This window comes from Labrus bergylta, chromosome 21, assembly GCF_963930695.1.
Source record: "Labrus bergylta chromosome 21, fLabBer1.1, whole genome shotgun sequence".
In the NCBI taxonomy this organism is placed as follows: Eukaryota; Metazoa; Chordata; class Actinopteri; order Labriformes; family Labridae; genus Labrus; species Labrus bergylta.
The window spans coordinates 8094592-8118612 of NC_089215.1; the positions used below are offsets into that span (position 1 = coordinate 8094592).

At 42.6% G+C, this 24021-nt stretch overlaps 1 protein-coding gene across 3 annotated transcripts in view; it reads right to left on the reverse strand.

Moving 5' to 3' along the window:
- LOC109996052 (zinc finger MIZ domain-containing protein 1) overlaps nucleotides 1-24021 on the reverse strand; it is a 120761-nt gene that overhangs the window by 26158 nt on the left and 70582 nt on the right. For all 3 annotated transcript variants that reach the window (XM_065949902.1, XM_020649993.3, XM_065949901.1), the window contains 3 exons: nucleotides 14654-14773; nucleotides 8473-8586; nucleotides 3850-3955 (listed from right to left, as the gene is read on the reverse strand). In XM_065949902.1, the coding sequence (XP_065805974.1) occupies nucleotides 3850-3955; nucleotides 8473-8586; nucleotides 14654-14722 (289 nt within the window). In that variant the 5' untranslated portion in view covers nucleotides 14723-14773. The remainder of the gene's footprint in view (nucleotides 1-3849; nucleotides 3956-8472; nucleotides 8587-14653; nucleotides 14774-24021) is intronic.

Consider the following 24021-nt stretch of genomic DNA (forward strand, 5'->3'; position numbering starts at 1 on the left):
ACAAGTGTAGAGACAAACTGAGTGAGAGTTGAAGCCCAACTAATTATCTGCTGAATGGCTGGTTTACCAGGCGATTGTTACATGAGAGAATGAATGGCTCGAGGGGCTGAAAAACTTTGCCTCCCCCCCCCCCCTCCTCCTCTCTTATAAATTGGTGCCTCCTTTCACTGTTTCAAGCTGAGGAATTCCAAGAGGTTGCTGAGGCGAGAACCATTGGGAATGTGCCGATCTGACCCTCTTGGAGGAACAAAAATTGTGAGTAAGCGTTTTGGCGAAACCATGCCGAACCACTGAAATCCTACATGGGGGGGGTGATGGGACACAGGGCTTACAGGGTTCGTAATGTACCCTATGATGAGAGAGGGGAGGCCCTGATGAGTTTATCCACTCACTCTACCCTGCTTTGATGTCGCCGCGGCTTTACGTGTGTGGTTGGCCCTGCGGTAAGACAGCCAGAGTAATCACAGATTAATAGAGCAGGGTAATCTCATTCACAAAGAGGTCACTATACTAGCAGACAGAACACCCCTCCCCCAGCTACACCCGAGCATTGTGAGCCGCTTGCAAAAAAGGCTAAAGGACTACAACTAGCCAAACCCCCTCTACATTTATTGAAGAGATCATTCATTTCAGGTCTGCTGAAAAGACATTTAAACAACAATAAACACCAAACACATTATCTAAACCTCTTTACTTTGCAGAAATTCAGACACATATTTATCTGATAAAATCTATAGGATGTGATAATGGAGGTTTTTTTTGCAATTGAAACCTAGATTTTGCTGCTGTCATTAAGATCTAAGTGTGTTACATTTAGTTTTGCCCTTATAGGCACTTAAATTAACAAACTAACACCTTCAACTGTTGGAGGCAATTCATCAAAGCTACGACCTCTTCCGGACCAAAGTTGACTGTGAACATCGATTTTGCCGCTGCTGAAGTCAGCTTCCCTCAGCACAATTTCCCTCTCAATTTTCTCCCATGTTCACGATCAGAGTTTAGATGACATAAGAGAAATGTAATATCGCTTGATGGCACAGTGAGTCAGAGCCAAGACAAGTTAGGCCTGGTTAAAACGGGACACCTAATCTGATTTACTTATTAGTGCTCACCCGCTGACCTAATGTCCTCTATGGCAAACAGCCCTGCTCGCAACCAGCAGAGATGTTACTCTCCGTCAATCCACACTTTGAACATGCTTTTTAATGGATTTTTACAAAACACAAGATGTGACTTTAGAGAAAAAAACACTTGGCTTCCCTGGAAACATTTGTCATCTAAAGCCGAATGTTCCTGAATACATACGGCTGCATTCTCAGGACAGCTCACCCCCAACATCAAGCGGAAAATGACATGCTGGAAGGAACAACTCTGGTGGCATGTGGATGTGTATAATGTGTCTGTTTGTGTAAAATGTGTCTGTTTGCGTTCACACATGCAGCTCTCCCTGAACATTTCAGGATGTTTTGAAGGGTTTTGTTCATATGTGAAAGCTCCATTACAAAACTTGGCAAAGATTGGAGACTAAACAAAAGGTGGAACAGTCTTGAGGCATCTACAGTGCCATTTTCCCTATGTTGCTATATTATAACTGCTAATCAAAATGGCTTTAAATTGGTTAGTTTGTTATTGACAAACACAGGGTGAGGGGGGATATTACAGGGGATTAGGGTTAGGGTCATAAAAAAAAAAAAAAAAAAAAAAAATAGTTTATTTGAATTTCAGGTTGTAACTATAAAGTGTATATACATATGGACAGTGAGCCTCAGCCCCCTCCTGTTGAACAGGATGAAGCCAGAATCTCCCCATGCTGGCGCTGACATATTGTGAATTTGCAACCAGAGTCTGCCTAGTAGGATTTGGCTGAAAGAGCAGCAGTACAGACATCACACATCCACCAACGAAAACAAACATTTGATTTCCAGATAAAAATGACAAAGATCCCTCAGGTGGAGAGCTTCTTGTGTCGGTTTGAAGCAGACACTTGTGGAAATTCAATGACTCTTGTGTTGGAGACGCTCACGTTTTCTCTCGCAGTTTCTGCTATACTCTACTCTGTTAATCTGGTGCACACGGCTCTGCAGGAGCCCAATTTGTCAACTGAGCTGTTAATCATGGCATTTTATACCGTTTTAAAGCATCAATTCAATAATCAACAAAAGACGTGTGATGACTTTAACAAAAAAATACAAAATAACTATCATGACAAAACAAGGTCTGAGAAAATTGATCTGACATGCATGTTTTCCCCATGCCCTATCTGTTAATATAGAAGATATAGTCAGCAGGGGGAACTCTACATCTTTAGGCTTCACTCCCAGGCAGCTGTTGCTCCGTCCATCATAATATACAATCTATTGTTGTAACACTACACTCAATTAATTTAGAATTCAGTTTATTCAATCTACTCTGTCACAAAAGCTTATCTACTGTCTAAGATTTATACTCCTCAAAGACTCGTCTGTCTTTGTTTTTGGATGACTGACCTGCTGCCGCCATCCCAGCCCAGTTATGTGACATATTCTCCCCTTTCCCCTGCTCTCTGCAACCCCCGCTGGAAATCAGGGGAACTGGGCTTTTTCCCATGAGGCCCTGTGGGAGTATCCTTTAAAAGCCAGACAGGGCTTTCTCTCTCATCCTCCTCGACTGGGGCCTCAACTCGAAAGAGCTTTGCAGGAGAAAGCCTCCTCTTTGCTTCGCATAAGACTCTCTCACTTTCTATGGGTATCTCAGCTCAAAATATTCATGCATACACACAGGTAGATAATTGTCCATGAAATGCACTTTGGGATGCTGCCTGGACTGGAGTACATGCTTCCAAAAGACTTCTGTTGCAGGAAATTATTCAGACACAGAATCAATTGGCAATCTTATCTAAGTCCGTAAAGCAGGACCTGAGATTTGATTTAGCATTAAGTAGAATTAGAACATTTGGCGGAGGGACTTAATTGCAGGCGCAGAATGATTCCTCCTCCCATGGCTGACATAAGAGTGACACTGCATGATTTGAAGCCTCATATTACCCAAGATATAAAACCCACAGATGCCATAAATCAAAAAAAGAGGCAAACACGAGTGAAAATTCAAACAATATGTGGCTCTGGCTTAATGTCCAAGTCAACTTAAGCACACAGAAGCAATTGCACAACCCTGCTGTAACTAAAAACAGGTGGTACCCACAAATCAAAAAAAGTGTAAAGAAGCATGAAATATTCCTGATATCTGCCGAGCTGCTGACATGCCTATACGTCTTCATTCCCGTCCAGCTTCAGCATGCTTTTTCGTCAGCTTGATAACAACATTTAGCAGTATACATATGTCCCAATAATCCATCACTTGCACCACAATGACTCTTCTGTGTAAGGCATGAACTCGTCTCTGATACTGTAGTTTTTTTTGTGTGTGAGTGTGATGAATGGATTATGCTGCTGTACACACTTAGTCTAGAACAGAAGAAGAAGAAGAAAGAACATCCATTCAGTCGTGGGTGTGACATTAAAGTCAAAGTTTATGTATTTAATGGAGTGTTATATTTAAAAGAAAGGTTGTTTTTTTTAACTAGTTATAGGGAACCAAGTTCTGAACAATGCAGAGAACTGTGAAATAATGTAAACGAATTAGTCTCTTTTGATCTCTGCAATAATAAAAAGACCAATTTAAAACTAATCCAACAAAATAGGTTTTTATAGGTTCTTTAATGGAGTACCAGGACCTTATAAAAGTGTGGTTTCAAACATGAGTGGATGTATCATGAAATGCTGCCAAAAGTGCACACAGACACTTTGAGCCCTGGACAGGCCGGCATGGCCAGATGGTCTGAGACACTGGTTGAGAAAATTTGAGTCTTACCTGCTGATTTTGGAGTGAACTTGTCCCTGTTGGCAGCGCACACAGCCAGGAGCCGGTAGCCCAGGTCCAAGTCATAGCCCTGCTGCGCTGCTACACGGCTGACCACCTGAACACAAACGACAGCGAGAGGCAATCGGTCAGGACAGTGATAGGTTGTGTTATGGTCTGAGGTTTTACATGTAAAGGACACCCTTGAAGACTTTCTTTTTGAAAAGATAGGCAAGTTCATTTTTGAAAAACTTGTGGAAATGTCTGAAATCACATAAATGTTATTCCTTGGCTGCGTCAGCGACTGACATAAAAAGAAGGACAACATTTCAATGAATCCATTCTTCTTCTAATTAAACAGCTCATTTTATTATAAACTTTCCAAAAACCAATAGACTTTTCAGACAAAGTTTTTTGAAGGTTTATCATTGATATCCGCTTATTCTATTCCACTTGATCCAACCTTAAGTCCCAGAAAGAAGGTCACAAAAATGCCAACTCCATGATTGGTGCAAAGGACCACAGTAAATAGAAAAAAGTGCATAACTGTTTCAAGGCTGCATCATCCTCAATTTTGCTATCATTGAAAAATCACTGAATCCAGAGGTCACTTAGCTGGATAACAATAATTAAAGCTCCTGTCTGAAAATTTCTGTTTGTGTCCATTTTGGCGCCATCTGTGGACAAAGTGATACATTTGATCTCTTTGCTGATCTTGTCCTGCACATGAGTAGTTGGGTACCGGTAAGCATTGTTTAAAAAATAAAAAATAAAAAAATAAATGAAAACCTTCAACTTTCAAATTAATCCCTCATTGAGAATCTCTGATGCAGGAAGAGGCAGCAGTCAGACACCTACCCCCCCCCCCCCCCCCCCCCCCCCTCCCCGCACCATTTCAGACATTACAATGACTATCTAGAAACAATGATCTTTATGTTTATGCTCTTGTTTGCATTTGTTTTGGTCACAAAGAGACATCTTTATTAATTTCAGTCTGTTTAATAACCAGTTAAAAACTCCTCACAGGTTCTTTAAGGGATCATCCTTATGTTTAAACTTGTCAGAAAGACTTCTAACAGATACATAAGAGGGAACTTCGGCAGCATCAAAGCCCCACTGCAAGTTTACCAGTTCCATATGAGTCAATGGACAGCAAGACGATTTCAAAATGTGGCCTCCAGTGCAGCAGTACCTACTGAGAGGAAACATTAAGAGAAACGTCCACATGCCACAGGAGGGATGTAAATCAGCCTGATGTGGGACATGTTGCTTTGATTTACATTCACCATTATCAGCTCAAAGAGACCCGCTCAGGCCATTAAGACCTTTAGGACATACTGAAGCCTGTGAGGACTATCGCGCCTCACTAGAAACAGATTTTTATCCATGCCTGGGTTTTTCAGGGCTGCGGTCCTGCTGTCAGACTCAGAAGTTCAAGACAGGCCCGAGGGTAGTACAGCTGAATGCCGCTTCCTACACCATGTCATTATCTCCTGTAAGTATAGTCCTGACCTGACACCAAAACAGAGTATGTATATATCTGGTCTTTATTTATAGGAATCCCCCATTAAGAAAAAGATATATGTGCATATGCTGTCTAATTAGAATCTAAACTTGTGAGGGATATTTTGCTAAATGGTAATTCTAGTGTTAGCAGTCACAACTAGTAGTTCTAATTTCAGGGCTCAAATTGTACACCATCCATGGGGTTGTGGTGGTGGATTGTCTGCTACACACATTGTAGGCAAGGCTCAATGAAACTTAAGATCAGGTCAAAATTGTATTAAGACAATAATAAATTATTCAGCTTTTTTGGAAAAAGAGGTGAATTCTTCTGCTTCTTTGCACCTCATAGCAAGAGGCGTCAACTGCCACGATAACCTCAACGAGATTCACATTTTGCACATTTTTCTTTACCTGCATATATTTTAAGATTTTGCTTCTTTTGGGCATTCCCAAATCTATTTGTTTTTTTATGTTTGGAAATTTGTCAGATAACCATTAAAAATCCACTTCAGGCTTCTTAAACTAAAACATAGATTTTAAGATAAGATAATATTAACTTTATTGTCCCAGTGGGAAATTTGCAAACATACTGTAGAAAAAGAGAAGCCAGTGACCTTGAATATTTAAAAAAAACCAAAAAAAAACCAGTTTCTAACAGTTTGATATATTTTATTGGAAACAATCAAATATTATCATGAAAAAAGAGTTCATTTGGCGCCGTGTTAAGGCTTCTACATTGCAAAAAGGGAAATTTAACTCCTGAAACTTTGCTGAATATAAGCATTTAAGTGTTTGCAACCATTGCATTAAATTTCTAAAGTTCTAAAGGTCATCCATGCTTCATATTGGTTTGATTAGTAGTCTTATTTAAAGAAAATCTAATTTGTGCTCATCGTTGACAAGATTATCCTCTGAAATCATAGCAAATTTCTTCTGATTGCAAAATATTTATCTGTGTACAGAAGAAGTTTTTTTGTACTGAAGCCACTTGCCTGACGTTACCAAATGTCAACGTGCACACAGCAGAGTGAAGTGTTTACCATTACAGTCTGAGGCCGGGTAATTTCACAATCACATCAGACTCTCTGTGCTCCCTCCCCGTGTGGCTTGAGTTGAAGGTCTGTACAACCCATAAACTAAAAGGAAAAGCCTTGAGATATTCTCGGTAGGAAACAAATTGAATTGGCAAAAATGGAGGAAAAAGAACCTGCTGCTGCACATTAAAGCGGTTACACAAACAATCACTTGAATGGAAGGATGTGTCACAGTGGTTTCACTGCAGTGCTCAAGTACAAATCTTTCAGGTTCCTTTGCTTCTTGTAGCTAAGCTCGCTCGACCATGTTACAAACTGCACCCAGAAGAAGCTATGTGGATCTCTTATCTACTGCTGCAGGCAGTATGTGCATGTTAATGCACATTGTGGCCCTGGGTGAAAGGTGAGTGACACATCTGAAGACCGTTCATTGTTATACTTTACTGTTCTGTGCCTTTGCCAACAAATAATGTAATCCCATCATCCAGAAAGTGTCCTGTTGACATTGAATATTCAGAGGAGGTATTAATCAAAAAGCTACTAGAAAAATCTAACACATACTCGCCCTTGCTGATTGGAAAAGCTAATCAAAACAGTGTATGGCTAATTAAACAACAGATTGCTGTTAGCTTCTTAACACTTGCAACCAACACAAGCTTGTAGAGACCATTTGTCACAGCAACAGTTTAAGTTATTTTACTGAGCTTACGAGCTACCTTTGCTAACGCTGGTTGGGGCAAGAAACAAACAAAATATTTGGTATTCAGTTTGTAGTTAGCTCATGACACAAAAGTCTGATGTTAGCACAGTTAGCTTTCAAACTTTTCTTCTGACTTCTGACACCCAAAAAGCTAACATGGTTCTACAAAGAAAGAACAAGCTAACCCCACTAGCAAACTGCACTATGTTAGCCATGTATTTTGGTATGGTGTACTTCTGACTGTTCAGAACCTTAAATATACTATTTTTCCAAATATTTACTAAAATATAGCAAAGTGCACTGCTTTAAATTATCACTTCGACAGTTCAAGGCTGTCTTTTTCTTCAACAGAGTACATTTGCTAAGATTCTTCTGGCAAAGAACGTTCAGAAGCTCTGTTTTTAAACGTTTAGCAGTTAGCGAACAAAACAACAGTTAGCTTTTAGCTATTAAAGTTTCTTAACTTTTCGTTTGTCACCTAAATGAGCTAACAAAGTTCTACAAAGGTAGGCAGCTGGGCTAGCATAATGCTGTGTACACTTTATAGCTTCTTTTACTAATGTTGTTTATCAGCAAACAAACTATGTATTTTGTCGCATACATGAATATGTAGAGCACTGACAATAGGATGAAACTATGGCACTTCATTTTTCATGTTTTTGAGAAGTTTCTTACTTGACATTGTCATGACATTGCATTATCTTTGGAATTATCTGTATTTTATGTATACCAACAGCAGGCCAACTTTTAAGCAATATAGTGCAACTTTATCTCCATTTCTGGTAATTCCCCTTTAATTAACTTTGAAGAGGAATGATAGTTCAAAATTGTCGCATTACAAGGATATGAACTTCTCTTTGTGGATTTGTCTCACATTGCCAACTCAAATATGCTGATCTTTTTGAAAATTATCTTCATGGTTTAAGTCACTCTGGCCAAACTCCCTCTTTGTTTACAGTCTCCAAACAGTCGAGTCTTTTTTTTTTCAAATGTCATGGGATACTAATTATTCAATTACTGTGTGAAGCCCCCAGGCGTTTCAGGAAGGGAATACAGGGCTCTGTGTGTTGTGTATTTTCCTGTAAGCACTGATTGCTTTGTGGTTTGAGGACGTTATTGCACTCCTTTTCATGTTCCAGTGTGCTGATTTCATGAGCCACAGCACAAACTGTAACGGAAGTCTCTGAAAGGTGACTAAATCTCCGTAGGTTCTAAGGGGGTTCTAAGGTTTTTTTTGTTTTTTTTCCAGAGACCTCAGTGAAGATCAGACAGCTAAACACTAGTTCCCTCCAATATTCCAGAGGGAGTTATGGAAAAGTCAATTCAGCAGCACTTTCATTGTCCTTGAACCTTCTAGAGTGAGACTGCAGAGGAGGGTCAGCATTGGCAACTTACCGTTAGACATCCCATCAGGCTTTGCTCGAAGGGGCGCTGGAAGGCTCGGGGGTCGCCACACCAGTCCAGCAACTCAGTCGCTGCCGTTTGGAAATTTGCTGGATTTTGTAAGTGCTGAGGGGGGAAAATGAAAAGAGAAATTAATTATTTCTACATGATGTTAACCATGTATCATTTCATTTGATATAACCAGGTGTGATTGTAAGATTAGATGGGAATGTGCTGGCTAATTGGGTTATTTTAAAATTACAACCAATCCTCCAAACGAGCAAAATGCATGCTTAGATGCCCAATAAAACAAGACATGCCCATAAACCCAAAAGATTCAATAATGTAAAGGTTGCCTGCAGAAGAATAAATGTAGTTATGAACTTTTTCAAACATAAAAATCAAACACAATCAATGTTGCATAAAAAAAATAATCAATAACTTCACATGATTTGTTCAAATGTTGGTCATAGCTGGCTTAAATCAAAGTTTTGACATGTCAGTTTAGTCATTATGATATTACACATCGACACATATGCTAGATAAAATTAAAATGAATGATGTTGTACAAGACTCCCAACTCGTATCCATCTATTTCCTTTAGAAAAAAAACCTATTTGCACATTCTTGTGCAAGTCAGGGAAGAACAGATACGATTATTAAATCTATATGTCAAAAAGACAACATAGGTGGAGGATGTGGCTGATGACCTGCTTAGTGTGCTGCCCCATATAACCCAGATAAGAGACAGAAAATGGACTGACAAATCATGAGTGAATACATTCATTTTGACACACCAAAAAGTCCCAACTCCAGTAACTTTCTGAATAATTAAAGCACTCTGAGTAGTTTATAAGAAAAATTATATATTCTTACGACCACTTTAGTAAAACATCTCTATAATGCATCTTGTCTATAAGATGCATTGTGTTGTAGGTTTTGGTAATAATGCACAGGGCAGGAGGGGTATGTCCCCCATTAAGCTTCCTCTTCCCTCTCCTCAGGTTTCTGTAGCAGCTCCTTGACACCGGGTGCAATAAATCTCCCTGTATGGCTGCATGAGTAGCCGAGGAAGGCCGTATTCCAGCATCCGGCCCTGAGCTGTTCTGTGACTTTATCTGACAACAGGCTCCTTGACCTACAGGCACCCCCTTTATGGCATTCATTCCCCAACTGAGCCCCAGCAGCCTCGCTCGCTAGCCCTGTTGTCTGTCACGCTGTAGAGCAGCAAAGGAAACTGAGAAAATAGACCACTCTGGGTCGCCATATTTGACTCACTGGTGGTGATTTCTTCTACAGCAGACACACAACACATGCTTTGCAGTAATCTATTGCCTTTGAGTAGATAATACACAAAAGCTTTTGCAGTGTACAAACTAGGAACAAATGGACCCCGTATCCACGGCATCAAAGGTAAACAGAGAGGTTTGTCAGCTTAAAGTGAACGGCTGCTTTCTTAACACGTCTGTGTGCTTTGATTTCAAAGTCTGAGAAGAAGAGAAGAAGAGGAAGAAGAGACAGCTCTGTCTCGCCGTGCTTGTTTGTTGTTTGCTCTTTAGGGGGCAGCAGAGGTCAGGATTTGATAAGGCAGCTTTCATATCAATTTACAAAGCCAGTGTTTGACAGGGGCCGGATAAAACCAGTCTTGTTTATTCTATGTTCTGTCCAAAGCTTTTCCTATACGCGTCTTTGTTAGGGGGATACGATGTGCTTTAAGAGCGTCTTCATTTCTAGCAGCGGGCTAAAATACTCCTGGAGAAGCACACACATCCACAGATGCTAAATTTAGATGAGTCTGGAAGCTAGACAACACACGCAATCAGCGCACAAGGATGGGAAGGGGGGGATGAAAAAGGTTGGGGGGGGGGGGATATGTTGAGGAAGGGGAGGGAGAAAAAAAACACACACAGCACCAACACTTGGGCTTGAAGTGATTACTGTTCTCTGCACTCGGAACAATTGGTCCCACCAGTGTGGCTGTCACATGGAGAGCTTGGCACTGCCACGCCACAGATGTTCCCCCTTCTCCGGCCAAAACCCACCAATCAAACCTAAACTAGTGGCCAAGAGACCCCTCACTCCCCCCCCCCACCAAACCCTCTATCCTAGTCCCCCCGGGTGAGACAGTCCTCCAACATTTACGCTCCAGTCAAAGCTCTGCTCAGTTCGAGAGGAACAAAGATGGACAGAAGTGTCCTGAGAATACAGCTTTCTTCAGATACAATCAAGCTCTGTAGTCACGCCTGGAAACGACTTCATCTGCACATCTGCAGCAAAACTGACTGTGACAGCACACACGCTCTGGCAAAGACATCCTTTTCTTTTCCAAAATCACAGCTCTTGGCTGTGCTCCCGTTGTTGCTTTCCATGCAGAGACACTGCGAAGCTCTAAAAAAGATATTAATGCAGACAACTAACCCTGGAAAGAACACACAAAAAAACAACAACAACTGCATTGCTGTTCATTGCAGCAGCAGCACAGGGACTGTTGTTTTCCACTTTATCTTGAAATATTGACGCTTACTGTGTGAGGAAGTGCTCCTGCAGCGAGAGGAGAGTTCATAGTTTCCTCCGAAACCTCTGTACATATCACCGAGTGGAGAGTCTGACAGCTAACCGGCTTCCCCACAGTGAGAGGAAAACTACTCTTTCTCTCTCTCTCTCTGAAATAGATACCCGCCCGTATCAAGGAGCCCATCTCTTCCCCCCAAAGTGCTCACATCAGTGCAATTCCAGGGCGAGAGAGGAAAACAAACCGCCACCAAGAAAGTGTGTGTTTGGATTGAAATCAGATAACTGATTTTTTTTGTGTTGTTTTTTTTTTTTTTTTTTTGGAGGTTAAACAAGTGAACGCATTTATTTCACTGTATCGCTGTTAAAGATACAGTCCCTCGAGGTATTTTGCACACATACAATGACTACCTGTGTGGTTGAATTTTCCAAGTAGGAATAAAAAAAAACAAAAAAACATGATTCTACAGTTCATAAAAAGTGCGGTTAAGATGTTGTTTATAAATCAAAACATTCCTCCATAAGTCTCTGATTTTAAAATCACCTCCTTTAATGATTCCAGATTTCACTTTCTAGTGATTCAATCATGCTGACAGATTCCAATTTCCTCTACTTTATCTTCGCGCCCTGCAGTAATTTATCATTTGAGCAACAAAATCAATTTGTTCCCCTGTCCGCTGCTCTGGCTGGGAGTATTCAGAGAGACATGTCACATCTCCCAGAAAACAACAAACACAATGGAGGAGGCTTCATTTATATTCCTGCTCCGCGTCCGTCGATGCCAAATTTCAGCCGGTGCACACTTTCAATTAAAGCAAACAGCTGGATTGGTTTACAATATTTCCTTAATTATTTTAATGGCTCGGATATTGGACAATGGGGAGCAGGGGGAGAAGATAGTGAGTTAATTGTTCTGATCTCCCCTGATGATCATCTTTGTGTGCGGGGAGGAGAATAGACAGCCCGCTGAATGGGCTCACTGCTAGTCTAATTGGCAGGACATAAATGGTATTTATTATGCGAGGCCTTCCAAACCCTGATTGTCTGCGGCACAAAGCTGCCTCTATTAGCAGGGTGCTGGCTCTTACTGGTTGGTTTGAAATGACCCGGTGCTTAACCATTTATTAGATGGACTGTGGGCCTCCTTGTATGCCATGGATCTCTCTAATTGGCATGTTTACCCATGTGCTGCTTCCACCCGGCCGCTAACATTGGGACGTGTTTGTTTAAAATTTTGCCTTGCGGGGTTAAAACATTTAACCCCAGACATTTTGAATTGTTTACACTTCTGTTCTAGACAGATTCCAAACCCCTTTTTTTTTTTCTTGATCTGAGAACTTCCTTTACGGAATAATTCATCAGCTATTAGAGAGTCAGAGCATTACTGGGATCCCATTTCACCTCCCATACAAGCAAAGGAGGAGAAGATATTGAATATTTAAAATGTCCTGCTGTGAAGACAGCAACCAGACTGAAACAGAGAGTGTTTACGTCTCTCTTCCTTATTGCGGACATCAAAGGCGGCTGTCTGTTCTCTGTTTGCTCCCTAAACACTCGCCCTGTCTTGCTTTCTGCCTCACCTTGTCTCTCTCTCTCTCTCTCTCTCTCTCTCTCTCTCTCTCACTAATATCTGGGAACTCCCTGCCAAGGGTAAAAAAAAACAAAAACAACAATTTGCCACGTCCACACTTGTGTTTAAGTGCAAACCCCATACGTTTTCCCAAAGGCCCTCAGAAGCAGTCTTCTTCAGGATCTGGACCTCAGAAAACAAAACGGGTTGTCAGTTAAGAAAAGAGATCAAAGGCAGAGCGCCCTGTAGCCCGGGGTTACGCAAGTATGTCTGTTTAACTCTGCCAGAGATTCGTCCCGCAGTTAACGCTGCTCAGAGCCGAACAAAAGGACTCGCTGGGAGTCAGCAGTGGTGGAGGGAGAGAGAGAAGGGTGATGATGGGGGAGGAGGGGGGGGAGGGCTCCGCTCTTTGACCCCAGTCAGTAACCTGAGTCACACCACAGTCCTGATAAAAGACCCCACAGATTAGTCACTTAATGGGGCCAAACATGGGAACTGGCACGTATTGGCCACAGCGTTTTAGCTTCCTACTTCTTTCTGTCAACAGCAAACATCCACAACTAAAGAGAAACCAATAATGTACAAAAATACCAGTTGAGTTGGCAAAAACACAATATCTCTGAAATATCAACACAGAAAATCTGTACTAGCTTCATGATCATGTTGTTAAGGTGAAATATTTGGCAAAAAATCTACATTTTTTTCAGCTAACTAAGTGCTTAACTGAGTGCTTCATTACAGAATTATCTGCTGATTATTTTCAAATCTATCGCTGAATCTTTAACAAAATGATGAAAATTGGGTACATAAGTCTGCAATTTTCTGCAATCGTCTTCAAATTGCTTTTTTTGTCCAACCAACAGCCAAAAATCCAAAATATCTTCATTTACTGTTACAAATAACAAAGAAAAACAGAAAATCTTCACATTTAAGAAGCAAGGGCAACACAATTTGTTTGACATTTCTGCTCGAAGAATCACTCATGGATGAGATATGCTTTTTTTTAATTCATCATGAACCATACTTTAGAGGAAGTACTCAGTTCTAGCAGTAAACTGGAGTCTGATACATTATCTACAGTTTAATCAAAGCCAAGTCCCATGGCTATATTAGATGCAGTGCTGTACAAATTACAAAATAAACTGTTGATGCAAAAATCAAGCGCTGCCATTATGTATCACAGTAAATTGTTTATGTTTTGTTAGTCTGTAAGCAGGATTTTGTTATTACTCCGGGGGAGCTGAGTCGGACTCTTATATAATACGAACTAGAAGGTTAACTACACCAATTTGTCACATTATCACTGTTTATTCACTTCGTATATTTTGCTTTTTCGACCTTTCCCCGAGAGCAGGGAAATTCTCAAAAGTAGACAGAAAAATTTGTATTTTTATGATTTTTTTCTCTCAAGTTTCAGACGATTTCCTGAGTCCTTTTCAGGGTGTGATTCATAGCAGTACTGTAACATAGCTCCGCTGTCGTTACGTGTTTGCAGATTCATGTTGATTCTGCAATGTTGTAATATTGGTGTTCCAGACTGGAAATTCACATTGGGACACAACGAGAGCTTCACATACACGCAAACTCAGACATGCACACACACAGCGCTGTTCTTCCCAGCTAGCTCCGACGATCCCCTCTCGCCTCTGTAACTACACAGAGGTGGAATCAGTTTCATGCAATCATCTTTCTTTGGTCTAATTTTTAATGTTTTGTATCTGTGAAGTAAATAACAATTTCAGACTTCACATTAAAGGAACAAAGTAAGATTTGCACTTGAAATATGTTGAAGAGTTTCCCAATATGAACGTTTCAATGTTGACCCTCTAAAACACGATCGCACTGAAGCCACTTTTTTGCTTTGTATGTTTGTTTGATGTCAGCTTCATGTTTTTTTTATCATTTATCTTATTGTCTAGTACTAAGCAGCATGAGCCCCAACATGGAAAAAGGTGTTAAATATATTCACAAGAAAGCCATAAAACTAACTATGTCATGTCACATGTTACACTGCAGTTATCATGAATCCACCTTATGTGACTCGTGTGTCAAACGCCCATCAATGTGCCATAACATGTTCCTAGTAAGTCAGACACACTTGCCAGCACTCACCTGTTTGATACACAGCAGACGGTCATTGGTCTGCTGTATGTGTCTGTCCATCGACGGAATCGAGTTCATGTTGATTGTCCCTCTTCGGCCTCTACCTGCCAGCCATTAAACTGCAGCGCTCTGCAACACAAACACAGACATGTGTTACCGCTCAGCTCTTCTCAGGGAAGCTGCCAATCCCATCACCACCAGGATATTGCAGTTTAGTGTGTATATATATATGTGTGTGTCTGTGTGTGTCTGTGTGTGGGTGTGTGTGGCTGTGAGCTGAACAGAGGGAGGGGGGTATTGATTTGGCAGGTGACAAGCACCTCAGAGAGCCCAGAGGATGACATCGCTCTCTGCCGCTGTGACACCCTCAACAAGCCCTGGCAGTTGCCCTGAATGCACACTGGATGACTTAAGAGAAGATGTCTGACCGTGTTTGAAGCACCTCGGGGTGAAAATGAACACACACACACGCACACGCACGCACACACACACACACGCGCACACACACACAAACACACATACACACAAACACACACACACACGTAGAGCTTGCCGCCAGTGTGTCAGGAAAACTGCATGAAGCTCCTCCATCCTGGCCTGTGAGAACATTTACTTGGCATGTGGCTCTTTGTTTACATTACTTAGCCATTATGTAATCTTTGGTTAACAATTATGTGTACCCTGGGCCCATGCATGCTCTACATTTTTCTCTCTTTCCCCTCCTCCTTCTCCTCTTTGCTACATAAGAGTTCCTCTAACAAAACCCCTTACAGCGCACTATTGATTCTGGAGCAGCAGCTTATGGAAAACCTCTCTCTCTCGCTCTCTCTCTCGCTCTCTCTCGCTCTCTCTCTCTTTTTTTTTTTTTCCAGGGGAATCATTTTTCAAGTTAGGCAAACAATAGAGCGCTGATCTGACACGCTACATAACATTATCACAAGTTAAAAAGTATTACAAGCTACATTAAAGGTTATCAATTCCGCCCGTGGGGGTTTGATTTAATGTTGCGTTCAGCGTCAAATAGATGTCACACACGGGTTGTCAGCTCTAACTCAAAGTGACCTGCAGCTGCAAGTGGAAGGGTGGGTTGAGTTATTAAGCACATATGGGTGCTGAGGAGAGTGTGACCCCCCCCCCACCCCCCTTTTTTAACCATATTCCCAGACCTTAATGTCTCTCTTTATCTCACCCTGTCACAATCTTTCCTCTTTGCTTCTGTAGGCACATGGTCTCTCACTCAAACACTCGCCCTCCTCCTCCATCACTGAGACCCCCCCCCCCGCCCCCCAAAAAACTCCATATTTCTCCATTACCATCACACAGTGAGAGAAATTTCTCTACACAAAGTAGCGGTGAGATGACAGAGAGAGAAAAGAGAGAGAGGAGGCAGTATGCTGCACCACACTGATAATGCTCACTTAGGGGTCTCTAGCTGGATTTAACGGCAGGGCCAGTAATCTACTCCACTAGACAGCTAAAGAGCTTTTATGCTACCTAACAGAGCTGCTCATGCCTGTACTTGAGAGGAGAGAAGGGCACACGAGTGCATTTCTCTCCGTAAAGAAAAAAGAGACATCGGAGGAGCTTTTTTCTTCACACTGCCTTACTGGCCTTTTTTTTTTGCAGATGGAAAAGTATGAATATGTCAATATTTTGGAGTTGGATCTCTGAGACTTAAGGGATGTCTGGGCTCTCCAGTTAAACACCTTTGGTGACTTTAATGGCAGAGATTCTCTCCATCTTCCATTCTCCATGTTTTTGTAGTTATTCTGCATTTCATCGCTTGTGTCAAGTTATTTTTCAGCTGTGTGCTTTTGGTTTTTTTATGTACCAGCTGCTCCGACCAATTTTCCCCAAGTGCGATTAATATATTTATGGCTTGATTAAATAATTGATTGAATGTACAAAAATAAAAAAGCAATAAATGATAAGTTGAACAATTGAGCCATGCAATTTCAAAAATGAAGACATATGCAAAAGAAACCCCCCAAAAAAATCAAAAAGGGAAACAAACTTGACTCAATAGATTAAAATTAAAGAGAAAAAAAACTCCAAAATACTAGAAATAAAAGACAGACAACTAATGGAAAACGTTGTGTTTTACACATTTTCATTCTGGATATCAGCCTGAGAGATCACATACATGTATATACACTGACTCTCTTTACATCCCCCCCCTCATGTTGCTGCTCCCTCTCATCATCCACCCTCTCTGTGCCAGCTGATACTGAGCCCCCCTGCCTGTGAATGCATCGTGTCCCTCAGCCACCAGCAGGTGTCTCCCTGGCCCCTTCAAAGGCCCTGGCTAGTGGCACAAAGAAGGCGGAGCGGTGTTGCTTTAAGCCCTTACAAGCTCTACAAATCCTCAGCTGCTGCTTCCTAACAGGGCCCACTCAGCCCGCCACTGCCTGTCTGACCTTGTGGTTATTGATGAGCGAGTCGACCTGCTCTCGCTCTCTCTCCCTGTTCCTCTTCCCCCCCCCTGCCCTTCCCTTCACTCTCTCTCACTCTCTCCCCCTTTTACTCTAACAGTGAGTTAAAATGAAGCTGCCATTCACCAACCCAGCTTCTTTTTTTTTCTTCTAACACACCTCGTAATGTAGCTTGTGACCGACACGTACATGAAAACTTTGTCCATCATTTACATTCATTTGCCTCCTAAGATTTGACAAGACAGTGCTGGGGAGTAATTTAATTTCCCGATATTCACTCGGTCTAATTAAACACTCGTCCTTTGTTATATCTTTAATGACTAACAAGAGCCAAATTAAAGATTAAACCGGTGATGCTGGGAAGATATGACAACAGATGCAATTATGAGCCCTTCCTCCGCTATTTACATGCTTCTTTTCTATCTCGCAGATGTTATCATTCATTATTCTCCCTGCGCCATTACCTAATGTGAACTTATTCGCCTTGATTTCCGCTAGTTACCCGCGGAAATCTGAAGAGAAAAAAAAACAAGAAGCTGTGCTGATACATGTGTTCGAGCTTAATTCACTAAATTATCAGGCAGGCGTTACACAACAAGTTGAGCGCTGTGGATTCCTTCACAACAGAAGACACATACGAGGTGGGGAGGAGAGGAGGAATGGGACCTTGCTTCATTTTCCTATTCAAGGGAGAGCTAAAATATATGTATTGAGTGGGAGCTGTAATAAAACGAAACGGGTGAAGAGATGCAGGCTGGGAACAAATATGAAAGGCAGTGGAGGATGGCGGCAAGGTGATGGAGCACCACCGGAGGATTGGATGAAATTATCTCTTTATAATCAGGGGGCTTCTGCATGGCTGCCTCCTCCATTGCCCACTGACAGATGAGGCCTACCACTTCAAATGGGCTTTTTCACAGACCTATCAGACCACCTCGAGGGGTAAAACAATGTTTTTCTTCCCCTCCGTACCACCACTTTTAAAGCTTTCTTTCTGCACGGCCCCCCGGCGGGAACAGGATTGTCTCCCATCGGGGCTGGGTCTCATGTTTGTCTCATTACGTGATCATGTTACGTAAGTGTACCTTGAAAAGAGCTGCGGATTTAATTCGACGACAAATATGTGTCACCGGAAGATGCTTAACAACGCTGAATGGAGACGCTAAAGCAGAACATTATCTCAGTAAGTACGAGGAGATTGCTTTTTGAACTGTCACAATCGCACAGTTTGGAATCTAAACATCATTTCAGACGGCCAGAAAAAAAAAAAAACCCGACCCTGCATCTTCAAAGAGAGTTTTCTAGCTTGTTAATGTAACAGAGACAGCTCCGCAGGATGAAAAAAAAACAGTCTGAGGGAGAGAGGAGTAGACAATGATTAGCTTTATCCCACCATCACAGCATGGATCACGAACCCTCGCAGCTTTACACAGTCCCTCAGCTGAGCCGTCAAGGCACAGGGAAGTGGTAAACAGATTTAATTTATTCATATAAATGGCTTGTGAACCAAAACAGTCAGGCTACTCTGGGGCCAGGCAGAGTGCTGCTAAAAAGATATTCACAGTTTATTACAACGTGGGTCTATATTTGTAGCTGTGGCCACTAGTTATGAAATCACCGTGCTCACAAAAGTAAATAATAGATTTAGAGATTTAAGAGAGCAATTATTTCTTTCTGAATACCGATTCTGGCATCGTTTTAATGAACACCTAAGGGGTTTTACCACAAATCCTCCATGTATATGTAGTATGAATACTGTTTGACTCAGTACACTGAAGAAATCCTGACTTAACCAGCTAAGGACCCCCAAAGTCAGGCTAACGTAAGCTACAGCTCTGCTTCCTCTGCGAACATTTTTATGTCCACCAAATAGTGTCAAAAGACTCCTAATTCTTAACCCTGGCTCTGCTTTATTTCATGTTATCGCTAGTTTGTAATGTCTTTACTTAAATAAAGATACGGCTTTGAAATAATGAGAATAAAACACTGAGCTAACATTTTACTCGCGTCAACGTCCATTAGCTTACGTTGTCCACTAGCAATGGTGTTCTTCTCTGCTGCTGTCAAACAGTTGTCGCTCGTGATGTAATTGTATTTGATAGGTTACTATTTTAGATTTAAAGAGGCAAAACAAATCCTCGAAGCATATTGGTGCATTGAGTGGACTATTTGGCGATATTTACTGCATCGTAAAGATGTCTGCGGCATAGCCAAAACTAGATTAAGGGTAAACATTTGGGAACAATGAAGCAAAGTTTCAAAGAGCAGTAAGTGAGCTGCCAGAAAGATAGCTGTAAATAAGCTAACTGCTGAGCTGGACACTTGTATACATGTTTTGTATACTTGTACTTTTTACGAGTTGATTTTAAAATCAGTGCTTTCACTTTACTGTACTTTGTTTTGTACTACTTCATTTAAATTAGGATATTACCAGGGGAAAAAAAGAGGAACAAGACTTCTGGCCGAGATGAACATGGCTGAGTCATACCTACGTGGATCCAGCTCAAAGCCCGGTAATGTTGATGAGTAACCAGAAGAAAATGAAGTGAAGCCCTGGCAACATTTAAAGCGTCCAGAACAGTCCCAAGTGCAAGAAAGACAATAGCTCCATCATGCAGTGCAAGCTTCATATATTTCTGTTTAAATTCTAAGGATTAAGGACAGTAATGCTGTTCCTTGAATTAAACAACCTGGTTGTAGTTACATATTGTCTTTTTTTTATTTTTGCACCGCACAGAAAGGAGATCATATTTTACTTTTTACCCACAACCCGTTAGGTAAGTAAGCACTCAGTAAGTAAATTTAAGTAAATTCTGTATGGATAACTTTTACTTGAATAGATTTATAGACTCAAAGTTGTTATTTTATTGATGTAAAACGTAATCAAAGTAACTGTACTTGTACTTGAATTCAATCCTGTTTAGTGACATTATCTTAGATATACTTTATTGTGAGGACTAAAACTTGTGAATTTGCGACCCTGATTAGCTTCCAAGTTAGTTGTTATGTTATATAATCATCCATCCTCTTAGTATAAATGAGATGAATACCCAGAAACCTTTCCTCTTTAACAGATAGTTTTGAAAACATGTCAATGTCAAAATATGCACATAAAGTTGTCAATTACAATATGCTGACACATTTTTTTTTTTTAAGAATGGGGGTTTTGAATTAATGAAACGTATACGCTTTAAGACACAGGTGCAGCTTTTGAAAGAAAGTGGGGCTTGGCCCAAGTATCGCACACAAGAAGAGAGTTTTTGGAGGGGCCAAAAGACAGCGAGCAGCACTGGCCACCATCCTGACCACACACATGCATGCATAAAGACACACACACACACACACACACACACACACACACACACACACACACACTCAGATCTTCTCACCTTCCCTTGAGCGCTGGACCGGCATCATGATACCATAACAACACCTTCAGTCACTCCTAATGTGCTTTACAACAACACTACAGGCAGGGTGTTACACCTCTGCAGAGCTGTGTGAAACACCCCCACTCAACACAAACGCACACACACGCACACACGCACGAATGGAAACACACACTCCTCACTAATCGAAAGCTCAAAGTACTGCTGACACTATTAAAACAGAACGAATTGGCCTGAGCGGAAGGGATCAGCATCACCCTGGCACCTGGTGGGGACACATTGCGATGCGCCGCTCAAGGTGATGGCGTCCCGGCGTGTAGTCTATTGTAGGTGAATTAGGCAATAAAGGACTAATCTGCGCCATCATTGACTAGAGCGCGGCTGTTTGCAGCACTTGCTTGAGGGCGATAAAGATGAGGGAGGAGGAGAAGGAGGAAGCATCTCTTCACCCTCCTGATTTTAATGAGCGCTGATTCCGAGATATGTCTCGTTGTCTTCCGAGTATCGGCCGAGGCCGGCGTTAAAGCTCCCCTTTAATTATCTCAACATTGAAGAGACGCTGTTTCCTCGCACCACTAGGTGGGGGGGGGGGGGGGGGGGGGGTTAGTTTGGAGAGGGCAGCTCTAGGACTCCAGGTGTCTGCCTGGTTCTCTGCCTGGTAAGTGGCCAGGCAGGCAGCAAGGACAAAGCTGTGTTTGTTCGAAAAAAGCAAGAGAGGATGGAAATGTGTACGAATCAGTGCCGCTTCCATTGTTGCCTTTACTGAATGTGCCATAATCCTCGGCAGGCTCCATCCAGAGCTGGCACGGAGGATAATATGAGCTGCCTACTGCCTGTCCCACCTCCCCCTACCTCCATCACCCCCACAACCCCCACCTCCACCACCATTTCTCTGCTGCTGCTGCTGCTGCACACACATATGGACACACAGCCACTCGAGTGAACACACACACACACACACTCTCACATTTCCCCACATGGCTCCTTAACAGGCTTGGGAATGGATTTCTTTTATTTAATGTGGTTTGGTCTGCAGCTCCAGCGGCAACCAGGAGCGAGGGTGGGCTTGCAGTTGTGCCACTCACTCACACAAACACGTACACACACACACACACACACACACACACCACACACACACACACACACACACACACACACACACACACACACACACACACACACACACACACACACACACACACACACACACACACACACACACACACACACACACACACACACACACACACACACACACACACACACAATCCAAGGAGCCCTGCTGCGTTGGTCGCTGTTCACTGATCTCTCCCTCTTCCCCTCTGTCTTTCTCCATCTCCCATTCTCCCTCCTCCCTCACTCTCTCTCCCACACAGACCCCCTCCTCCCCCTCTTCCCTGCCCTCTCACTGTTCTCCCCCGCCCCCCCCCCCCCTCTTCATGACAGCTCACATAAGCAAGCCTCCTGGATTCCTGCGGAGCCCCACGTTCAGCACACAGAGATTGTTCAGCCATCAGGCACATCTGCAGCGTGATTAGAAAAGCAAAGGGAGCATGGTTGTTGGGGGGGGGGGGGGGGGGGGGTAGGAGGGTAGGTTGAAGCCCCTACCACTGCTGCTGCTCCAACAAGCCCTCCTCCCCTCCCTTCTGCTCTCAGCAGCAGAAGCAGAAGAAAACAGAGGGCCGGGGATCATAGAGGGGCCTAAGCAATATCTCCTCTCTAACCAAGTGTAACGTTTCACCAAGTCTCAGAGGCCTGTGTGATAAAAAATAAAAAAAAGGACAAAAGCAGATGGGGGCCAGTCTCTCTTCGCCACACAAGCTCCCGTACCTACCCAACCTCAAAGTCGCTTGGCTGCCAAGCAAAGACAGGGAGATGGTAGTATAGCCACAACGCAGTGGATTGTCCTTCTCCTGTTTGCCCTCAAACAGCTACTCTTTTAATTTCCTTCCATCGTTTCACTAAAAGGGTCAAGAGAAGGGGGGGGGGGGGGTCAGTTAGAGGGCGCGCAGATGAGCCACAGGACTGCGTGTCTTGTTGAAATGCAAAGCTAGCAGCGGTACACAGCTAGCCTAACGCTATCTGCCTGCGGCGCTGTATCTTGCCTTGCCAACAAGCTTGTCTCTCCACTCTAGAGCAAAGACGGGGAAACAAACTCCAGAAGTTCGATTCACACGGCCGCCATCTTTTCCTGACATAACTCTCAGCATGGGAAGCTCAAGCGCTGGTGTAGCATTGTAGCCTACGCCTGTTTTTCCCAGATCGCAATTCTTCTTAGATAAGGGTACTTGACATCTTTTGCATTTCACCCTCTAGTTAAATGGGTTACTGAAAAGACAAAGAACGGTGAAACACTGAGGGGAACTCTGGCAATATTTTACTGTAAAACAACTAATTAGCTACATTTAGACAAGAGCTTATGCTAGCATTGACGCACTTAATGTTCATAGCTCGATAATAACTAGTAGTTTGTGCCAAGCTAACACTGACATCGATTTTTTTGTTCAAAAGCCACCATTAAACAGCTGAAGCTAGCAATCAAGCACTGATGTTAGTTAGCGAACATTACCTTGGCTAGTAAGTGTGCATACCAGATTTTTTTTCTTTCAGTAAAAAACTGTTAAAGCTAACATTCAAGCACCTTCTGGGTAACATTTAATTAGCTGACATTAGTACGTTTAAAAAGTTATTTGCTCACATTGAGTAAATAAAGCCTCCTCTGTTAAACTACAACTTTGAAAAACAGCAGGTCTTTTCATCAAAAGCACAGAGGGAAAGTCAAAGAGGCACATTTTTTTCATTTAGCTGAATGATATTGTTGCCTTGACACTACCTCAAAAACTTGCATTTCCCCTCTCTCTCTCTCTCTCTCTCCCCCCCCTCCATCCATTCTTTCTCCCGCTGCCAGTCTCCTGGTTTATTATGCATTCAGCTCATGTGTCCCTCCTACGAGTGGCTGTTCATTTTCCACATACCACGCTTAATCCGGCCAGCTAAAACTTTGAAATAGCAGGAGCTGCAGCAGACGCAGCCGCTACCCCGGGAGGAGCCATTATGAGGTCTGGGGGAGACGGAGAGAGAGAGAGAGAGAGAGAGAGACGAGAGAGAGAGAGAGAGAGAGAGACTGATAGTGCTGGTGGAGGAGTGACAGGCGAGATATAAGATACATGGGAAGGAATTCAAAGAAGGCTGAGAGGCGAACACTGGGGGTGTGGAAGTGTGCGGGCTGCAGGGCCAGTGCTGATAAGTTAGGGGAGGTTGGGTGTGTGTGTGTGTTTGATGTGTGTGTGTTTGATGTGTGTGTGTGTGTGTGTGTGTTTGCTGGGGTTACAGGCGTGGGCAGGGGGATGGAGGACCTCCTCGTCTCCATTGTGCAGGTGACCTTTAGCCTTTGTGACTTTGAGTGAAGGGGAGGAGAGAGAAGAGGCAGAGAGTGAGAGGGGGAGATTTTAAATAGTGCATGAGCTCAACCTGCTCAGACCCTGATGGACAGCAGCAACATGAGCTCTTTCTGTTTCACCCAAGAAGCCTGTGAAGACAGACCATCACCCAGCTA